The sequence below is a fragment of the Lactuca virosa genome, chromosome 9 (genome assembly GCF_052849685.1).
Source record: "Lactuca virosa cultivar CGN04683 chromosome 9, Lactuca_virosa_CGN04683_v6, whole genome shotgun sequence".
In the NCBI taxonomy this organism is placed as follows: domain Eukaryota; kingdom Viridiplantae; phylum Streptophyta; class Magnoliopsida; order Asterales; family Asteraceae; genus Lactuca; species Lactuca virosa.
The window spans coordinates 63,463,831-63,473,966 of NC_136434.1; the positions used below are offsets into that span (position 1 = coordinate 63,463,831).

Genomic DNA, 10,136 nt, shown 5'->3' on the forward strand with positions numbered 1-10,136 from the left:
TGATATTAAGGCTAAAAGGGAGTAGAGGATGATTATGGGAGGTCCAAGGGTGAGTTAATGTCTTTAAATAGGGGGTGAAACCCTAAAATTAAGGGTTTAGAGACTGAGATAGTACGCTCTGTGTACCACATGTATGTCCAGCGTACTAGCATGGCTTCCACATTCCAAGTCTCATAAGTATGTTGCACATACATCACGTACGCCCAACGTACGGGCTGAAGTGCAAGTCTTTTAACAACAAGGGATCAATAATATAAACTGTAATTAAGCCAAGGGCTAAAATGAGAATACCTAAAAATCGGATGTTATAATTCTCCCCCACGAGAATCAGACATCAGACTTATCCTTTGAAGTCAGCCTAGAAAAACAGATCAGCTAGTGCTCGCCCATCTCAGTCTTGGGCACCCACGTCCACTCCGAGCCTTTTCTGTGTTGCCACTGAACTTTGACCAAGTTCACTACATTGTTCCTCAAAATCTTCCCTCTTTGATCTAGAATTGCCACAGGCCTCTTGATGTAATTCAGGCGATCATCGACCTAAATTTCCTCCAAAGGAACCACAACTATCTCGTCAGCTATACACTTTCTCAACTGGAAAACATGGAAGGTATCATGAATCTGCCTCAACTCATCTGGTAGATCCAACTGGTAAGCCACCTTGCCTACATGGTCCAATACTCTGAAAGGGCCAATAAACCTAGGGTCCAAGTTGCCCCGCTTCCTGAAGCGGATAACACCCTTCCAGGGTGATACCATCTGAAGCACCAAATCTCCCACCTGAAACTTTTTCTCAGAGCGTCGTCGATCCGTATAACTCTTCTGGAGGCTCTAGGCCCTCAGCAATCTCTGTTTAACTTTCTAGATAAGCTCGGTCGTCTTGAGCACTATCTTCGTGCTCTCCATGACCCTCTGGCCGACCTCGCCCCAACAAATAGGAGTCTGATACCTCCTACAATAAATAAGCTCAAAGGGAGGCATGCCAATGCTGGCATGATGCCTATTATTATAAGAATACTCAGCATGGTGGCATAAAACAACATAGACATGAGGAATCCCTTGTTCAACCCAGGGAAGAAGTGTCTGGTGATGCTGACGATGGGAATGACAACTTGAAGAAGCTTTTGAAGAATGAGTTTGTGATGAACAATTTAGGAGCTGAAAAGAAGATAGCAAGGTTGGAGGTTCGGATTTATAGAAGAGAAGGATGGTTATACATTTCTCATTACTTTCAGAAAGTCTTGGGATCATTTTATTATGATCAGTACAAACTCGTTGGTACTTCTTTGGTTGTAACATCCCCCTCTGGCACGTATCATAATATTGTCCGCTTTGGGCCACTCAGCACGAGGACTTCCCAGGGGGTCACCCATCCCGGTACTACTCCCGCCCGAGCACGCTTAACTGCAGAGTTCTTATGGGATCTGCTGCCCTCACAACTTTAAAACACATTGTGACAAGGAAGGTATTCACACCCCTTTTAAGGAAATGTTCCTTTCTCCTTCCAAACCGATGTAGGATCGGGTATAACCTATCTTCACCCCCCATGATAGGGTTTGACGTCCCCGTCGAACACATCAATCCGTGCCCCATCTCTGATACCATTTGTAACATCCCCCTCTGGCACGTATCACAATATTGTCCGTTTTGGGCCACTCGGCACGAGGACTTCCCAGGGGGTCACCCATCCTGGTACTACTCCCGCCTGAGCACGCTTAACTGCAGAGTTCTTATGGGAGTTGTTGCAGAGGATTTGAAAGGGGTTTCATGGCATAAATGTGCAAACTTTATGACCATGGAAGCCCCATGCAAGCTTTAAGGTTTAGTTTTGGCCTTTTAAGCCCCAAAAGGCCATGCATGGAGAAAGTCTGAGACTTTACATGTTCATTTGGTGTCTAGGACCTAGATCTCAGTTTTCATGCTTTGGTTTGGAGTATAATGGCTTTTGGACCAAGATCTATGTTCTAGAGAACTAGGGTTTGAGCTAAACCCATTAAGAAGGACTATTAACGTGTAATGTTGGAAACTTTACCCTTAAAAGGGCATTTCCAGTATGTAGATGAAGTATGGAGTTTGGATCTGAAGAGTAGGGGCTTAATCCTTTAAGATGGCCCAAACAGACCGAGGAATTCGGAGATTCCAGAGAGGGACTCGACGAGTTGATGTCGTTTTGTCCCGATTTTGTACGATATAAAACTCGGCGAGTCTACAAAGGGACTTGACGAGTTGATTCGCCAAATCGCGACTATAAGTAGCTAGGAAACTCGGCGAGTCAGGGGGATGACTCGACGAGTTGGATCGCGATTTCAGGGTTTTGGCGAGTTGATGAGTTAACTCGACGAGTTGAGTCAACTTAGAATGTTGACTTTGACCAGAATGTTGACTTTGACCAGGGGTAAAATGGTCATTTTACCCTAAGAAGGATTATCATATTTTGACTAAGTGTTATTGTGATAATGATAGTCGGGGAGTCGTTGGAGCAGCCGTCAGAGATTCCTCACCGCAAGATTTCACAGTCAACTTTGCGATGTGAGTTTTCCTCCAGTAGGAACGGGTCTAAGGCACCAAGGCCGACCTGTTTATGTATGTTAGTATGTTCCAGATTAAGATCCGATGTCGGGCGGGGCCCGATGTAGGTTTATATGCTTTTCCGGATTTCGATCCGATGCCAGGACGGTACCCTAAGGATGTTAGCATGCTTAATGTCTTTGTGATTCTTGCATGTAGATGTAGTTGTGTGTTTCCGGACAACGGTTCGATGCCGGGGCGGTTCCCGAGGAATGTTTGTATGTTTTCGGATTTCAGTCCGATGCCGGGCTGGGCCCGAGGAATGTCTATAGGTCTATAGTTAAGTGGTTATGCTATGTTATGTGTATTAATAGTTATGCTCATATGTATGTCGAGCTTTGCTCGATGTCGGGCGGGGCCCGATGCCAGATGCGGTCTGATGTTGGGCGGGGACCGATGTAGCAGGGCAGGGGTCCAATGTATGCGATTATGTGATTATGTGTATGGTATGTGGTAGTTTGGGGAGACTCACTAAGATTCGTGCTTACAGTTTTCAGTTTTGGTTTCAAGTACTTCCGCTAGTAAGGGGAAGAGCTCGGGATGACTGCATTGCACACGCCACAGTGTTTACCCTGGGATGATTTACACTGATTTACTCTGATATTTGGACATGTGATCTTGATACAGTGTTTTTGATATGATGGTTTGAGATATTATCACTTATGTTTTCTGAGATGATTTGAGTTACTATAATTTAATTTATATATAAAACAAAAATGAAATTTTTGGAACGTATTTTTGAGATGTTTCATTGGTGGTTCGAGGTACTCGGAGAAAATCTCATTAGGAAGTAGTCAAGTGGATCTTCCAACACTTGAAAGGAATGCTTGATGTTTTTCTGGTGTATGGTGCTAATGCATGACATACGGACTTGGTTGGATTGATAGACTTGGAGCATGAAAGTGATCTGAAAATAAGAAGATCATTGGCGGTTGGTCTCGTTCAAAGTTTTCTCTTGAAGGTAGAGAAACCTATCATGCTCTATGACAGGTTATGCATTCAAAAATCTAATACCAAGGAGAGATTGGAATACATAGAGACAAGGTAGTTTCCCAGAGAGAAGTTCAAGCTTTGCTTGGACTTGGTGGATGTTCGCAGAAGGTAAGACCATTCGGGACTTTATGGCAGGAAGAGAGAGGAAGTTCTTTTTTGAGGTGGAGTTTAGAGGATGCTCAAGTGAAGGTGTAGATTGTTAAATGTGAATCGAGCATTTGGAGCATTCATATGGAGCATTTGAGTTCAATGGAGCACTTGAAACTCAATGGAACACTTGGGGTTCATGGAGCATGTAACAAAGGAACAGATCATCTGAGAAAGGAACGGATCTCCTAACAAAGGAACGAATCAAATGACAAAGGAACAGATCTTCTAAAAGGAGGTATAGGGAACCTGGAAGTTGAATGGAGTATCCCATTCTTGGATGAACCACTTAGAAGTCAAGTTGTGCCACTATTGGAACTTGATATGCCACGAAGTGACTCGATATGTCATGAAGTGGCTTGATATGCCATGAAGTGACTTGATATGCCATCAAGTGACAGGATTTGACACCAAGTGACATGATATGCCATAAAGTGACAGGATATTCCATTCATGAGGTGGATGCGCCATTGTGGAGTGGATGTCTAGATATGCTAACCTTGGAGAGGATGTGATATCCCTTGATCAAGATGTGCCGTCCTCATGCCTGATGTACCATCTTGATGCAAGGATTTGCAGCCTGGTTCCTTGATATGCCAAGGTATCCCTGGATGAGCCCTATGTTATGAAGTCCCCTATGATGCTCAAGATTGTTCAAGGAAGCTCAGAAGTTGAAGATGCTCAAGGATTATTACTTGATGTGCCACCATGATGGTTGATATGCCATGATGATCCTGATATGCCACTCTTGTATCATGATATGCCACTATGGATCATGATGCTCCATAATGTGTGTTGTTGATGCTCATGCAAGGATGAATGTTCTAGAAGATGATGCATGGCGCATTGTGATTGGTTGACACCTTTCATGGGCCTATGGGCTAATGGGCCCATTATGGTTTTAGGTCTGATCCCTCAAGTATAAATATGGATGAATGCAGAGTCATTTGGTGTGTCTTGTATCTTTAATTCTAGAGTGTTAGGAGAATCTCTGTGAAAATTGTACTTATAACCTCTGTTTGAGAGCTCTGAAATAAAGAATACTCCCCTCCTGCCCGTGGACGTAGGTCACCTTGACCGCACATGTAAATATTGTGTCTTGTGTTCTTATAGTTTTTCTTGTTATCCGCATTACTTCCTAACAAAGGTCATCAGAACTTGGCAAGTGGCATCAGGTTTGTTCTGAGTATTGACAAATATCGCATGTCTTCCTAACAGTTTGGATTGTGATCAAACCATGTAATCATTTTCTTTGAAAAATATCTTCACAGTATGATTGGATTCTACAAATAATTTAATCACAAAACAATTATTTTTATCCGTCACAAGAAGAAAAGAAATAATCAGACTCGGATTATGAATTTTATCAAATTAATTACTTTAAAAAACCCATAATATAGCCTCAATTTATACTCAGATAAGAATGACAATTATAATTTTTGAGAATTCATTTGTGGTTGTTTGGAAATTATAACTGTTTTTCAGAATCTTTGTAAGGTCCCTAAGATGTAACACCTTAACTTTCATGATACTGGATAACAAAATAATAATTAAACATCTCTTAATATCAGTTCTAATCTTATTATTATATAACTATATCATAAGCAATAAAAGTAAAGTAAGGTCTTCAAGTGAATATTTTTGGATGTTACATCTTAGCGGAAGTCCTTTGTCATCTTCTTGACTAAGTCTTCTCTTTTCTCTTTTCCATTATCACTTGTAATAAAATTCTTTGGGTTGCTCACATTTAAATTTCTAACTAGGTAAGTCTATGGTTTAGTTAGTTCTTGTTGCACATATATGTCTATCACTTTAAAAAAAATATAATTTTATCATATATATTTCTGATACAAATATATGTTAATACATATCATCCAATGACACAATTTAAGGGAATATCAAAATATTAAGAGAAAGAACCAACAACTCATTTTCCTTAGCCCTTGGTACAATTTTTCCATTGTGCTCAAGTGTTTTAAATATTTAGATGAATAACCAAAGTTCTTTTCCGTTGCCCTTGGCACAACCTGTCTATTGTGCTCAACTATTTTAAATATTCATAGAAGTGAGTAAAGTTCTCAATTCTCATCCTCATACGTCCATCATGCTCACAACTATAAAATGCCCCATATATACTAAATGTGTCATCCCAAGAAATCACATAATAGTTAAACAAATACAATAACATTTGCACGCAACTCAATTTATGATAAAGCATGCTATCAACAAATAATTAGGAAACTACATATAATCATTTCGCACTATAAAAATTTGTGTGCAAAAAACCATAACACACGAAAAACTTATTCCACGATCACTAAGTCCAAATCGAAGCTTTGTTGTTAACTGCCTTTATATTCTAACCACAAGTTTTCTAAGAACGTAATCCTAAAAAAAACATACTACATGTCCATTTTGGTTACATCACAAATGTATCTCGTTAACCAATTATGTTAATTACAATGTTTGTAATAACATTTTTTTAAATATATTTCTTTTTTAGACATGCCAATATTTATCAAATAATAAGATTTTAATTCAATAAATAATACTCCAAAATAATGATCGAAAGAAAAAATAATGGATTTGGGATTGTAACAATGAAAATCAATAAGGGGTGTTGGAGATTTTTTTTGATGTTTAGATCGATGATAAAAGCTAAAAATCAATAAGTTAAAAAAAATTTGACTTAAAATTTCATATTTAAAGCTACTGTGGTTAAAAGTCTAAAGAAATTAAAAAAAATCAAGTTTTATATGTTTTTTTTAAATCTCTTTTAACAAACTAATAAAAACACTATTTTAAAAAATGCCTACTGTTTATTTTACTTTTAAGATTTTTAAAAAGCCAATAATTTTTATAAAACTAATCCCAAACACACCCTAAGTTTTCGAAAAAACACAAATTGCTAGCCTCAAACACGAGACCCTCCATTCACGAGTCACACGCCTAACCAATAGAATAGCCTTCTTTTGTTGTATTATTATAACACCCGTTTCCAGGTATTTCCACTTTCAACCAAAAAATGAAATTATTTTGCAAAATAGATCCTTACGTTGGGCGTACATGAAGTGTACGTCGGGCGTAAGTCATTAAAAGATCGCAACTTTTGTTGTGTACGTTGGCGTACACATTGAGTACGATGGGCGTACTCATGTTGTTCCCAAAACCTTAAATTTTTAGGGTTGTGTCCCCTATTTAAGCATCCTATTCCACTTGGACCTTCTTATGACCAACCTCTATCCCTCTTAGCCTTGATATCGAAACCCTAACCCTTGAGTGTGAGTTTTGAAGCTTTTGAGTGATTTTTGGTTTTCTTGATGGTGAAGGAAGATCATTGGAGAAGTAGTGGTGCATTCAAGCTCTTGGATCCAGAATCTACACCTCATTGTTCATCTCTAGAATGTATAAAGTTCATACCTTTTGTAATGCCTGCAAATTCAAGATACACATAAGCACTAATTATTATAATTAAATTCCTGAATAGGATAATCTATAGTCGTGTGCGCTATAGACTATATAATAGTTGTTTCGTATTAAGGGAAAATAGGAAAAATCAGCCGAATCGTCTGTAAATCGAAAAACAAGTGCACCAAAACATATTATATATATATATATATATATATATATATATATATATATATATATATTTGAAAGTACACGTCGTCCCGATCCTGAAAATATAAATTTCGTAGAAATCATTAGATATGATTATTATAAGATATAAAAGTCAAACGCGCACAAGGAATGTGTGATGTAAAAAAGTATGAAGAGAGTGATTGACTTTTGAGTAAAACCACCAAAATGAAAGTCATAGTACTTTTTAAGATAAGAATTTTGGTAAAAGGAACACCAAAATCAGACTCCGTACGAGAAAGTTATGATTTTAGCAAAATCATTTAATTTTATAAAAATAGAGATGAAAAATAAATTCAGAATTAGGTGATGGAGTCTAAAGGAAAGTTGTAGATCTCGTCGAGAACTTTCCAAGGATATAAAGTACGTCAAAATCGGAGTTCGTATGAAGAAGTTACACAATTTTTAAAATAAAAAAAAACGACGCGCAGCAGCCACGCAACCCCACCCGTTATAGGACATGTGTCAACTCTTGGATGGAGCCACGTCAGCCTAGTATGCGGCATGCAAGACCAGGGTGTGTGGCGCGTATATTTTTTCGCCTATAAATACTCCGCTTCGTATATGCTTTCACCTCCACACCCTTACACACCTTCTCTCTCGAGCAATGTTACCTTTTTAGCCCTTTTCCTTCGTTTTTATTCTGTGGTGAAGCCCTATGACACCCCTGAATACTCAACTGAGTAGTAGCCTTTGAGTGGGAGATCCCGAGTCAGTATTCTGCCAGCTTAGATCCCGATTCTCATCAATAGTACTATGTAAGTGAGCTACACTTACTCTGCTTCCGCGTAAGTTATAATCAGTGTTATAAGTCGTTACTAGGAACCTATAATTAAGATTTATCAATAATTCCAAGTCGTTATAATAATTGATCTACTTACGGGAGTGATGTCTAGGCTGGATTTAATGAGGTGTTTAAAGTGATATTTCCAAACAATATACTGCTTAGTAAGCATTTCAGTGGGCCTGGTGACTTGTTGAGACCCCGCAAACCGGATAAAAGGGTAAATGGCAAAATCTATCAAAATTTGAGGCATAAATGGACATAAAAAACCATTTTGGGTAAACCCAACAATATCCTACAAACTTAGGGGTTTTTATGAAATTAACCAAATAAAAGGGTTTAAATGACAAAATCTACCAAAATTTAAGGCATAAATGAACATAAAAACCTACTATGGTTAAACCAACAATTTCCTGCAAACCAACAGGTTTTTATGACATTAAGGCTTTGCGGTATGGGTTGGACTTGGCTACGCGTAATGCCTATGTGGCAAGGCCACCTACGCGTGCACACCGCCGCAGGTGTGCGTAGGTGCCTTGTGGCGTGGGTCCAGCTAAGGACGAAGACGAACGACTTGATTGGTTAAGCATTTTTTACCGTTGCTTTTTTCTTCCTTTGACCGTTACCAACGTAAAAAAATAAAACAAAACTTAACACACATATATAAATACATACACAATATAAACAAACACATTTCCATTCACATTACAAACATATTTCTATTCCCTCTTTCAAACACACTTTCAAATATAGATATGAATAATTTTGCAGATTCGATTTCTTCTTCTTCATCTGATGATGATGGTAGCTCTGATGAAGATGACTTGGTGTTGTACACGTTGTTGTTCATCGCACGCAATAGGGTGCTACAAAGAGGCGAAAGTTCAAATACTGACAGGAAGCATAGAATTTCGATAAATCGGGATCGTATGGCGGCACACGAGCTTTTGGTACGTCATTACTTTTCCCCTGATAGTTTGTACGACCTATCAAAATTTGAAGACCGATTCCGTATTAGTAGAAATTTATTTTTACGTATAGCTAGAGATTTGGAAAACAATTATGAGTTTTTCCAATTGAGATGGGATGCAAGAGGTAAACGTGGTTTTAGTACAATACAAAAATACACAGTAGCCCTTAGACAATTGGCATACGGCATAGCCGCAGACGCGTCAGATGAGTATCTGAAAATTTCTGAGAGGACTGGGAGAGAATGTGCTTATCTTTTTTGTGAGTATGTCATAGAGCTTTATGATGACATATACTTGCGACATCCAACTAGAAATGATATCGAACAATTGTATGCCGCACATGAAGCTAAGTGTGGCTTACCAGGAATGCTTGGCATCATTGATTGTACACATTGGAGTAGGCAAATTGTCTCAATGCATGTCGAGGTCAATTCACACGAGGTGATCATGGCGTGCCGACTATTATACTAGAGGTCGTTGCTTCACATGACCTATGGTTTTGGCATGCATTCTTTGGTATGGTGGGGTCAAACAACGACCTGAATGTGCTTTGAGCCTCTCTGATATTTAATGATATTTTGCAGGGTAAAGCACCAAACATGTCGTTCGTTGTGAATGAACATCAATATAATTATGGGTATTACCTTAGTGATGAGATATATCCAGAGCACGCTATGTTTGTCAAGTCGTACTCATTTACGACCGATGAAAAACAAAAATTGTTCACGTTAGCACAAGAATCGGCAATGAAAGATGTGGAACGGGCGTTTGGGGTCCTCAAACAAAAGTGACACATTATCAAACATTCGACACGGTCATGGGATAGGGCGAAATTGACGAAGGTGTTGACTGCTTGTGTTATTTTACATAACATGATAATTGAAGAAGAGGGTAGGGCTATTTGTATGTATAATCCGGAAGATATTCTTAACTCACCTGCAGTAATACAAGTCGGCAGCCCTGCATACTTCACACGACTTTTGGAAATACAAAACACTGAAACACATCACAATTTACGTTATGATTTGACCGAACATATA

The 10,136-nt window shown here is 38.7% G+C and overlaps 1 protein-coding gene across 1 annotated transcript; it reads left to right on the plus strand.

Annotated features, from left to right (window-relative positions):
• The first annotated feature begins 8,880 nt into the window (after positions 1-8,880).
• LOC145139305 (uncharacterized) lies at positions 8,881-9,887 on the plus strand. Its single transcript, XM_079073176.1, has 2 exons — positions 8,881-9,537; positions 9,681-9,887. The coding sequence occupies exons 1-2, from the start codon at positions 8,881-8,883 to the stop codon at positions 9,885-9,887; spliced, it is 864 nt and encodes a 287-aa protein (XP_078929302.1).
• Positions 9,888-10,136: the final 249 nt, after the last annotated feature.

Excerpts from the sequence above, each read along its gene's own strand:
- LOC145139305 (XM_079073176.1), top strand. The coding sequence starts at position 8,881 with ATGAATAATTTTGCAGATTCGATTTCTTCTTCTTCATCTGATGATGAT. Across the intron at positions 9,538-9,680 it reads TCGAGGTCAATTCACACGAG|GGTAAAGCACCAAACATGTC; the intron begins GTGATCATGGCG and ends GATATTTTGCAG.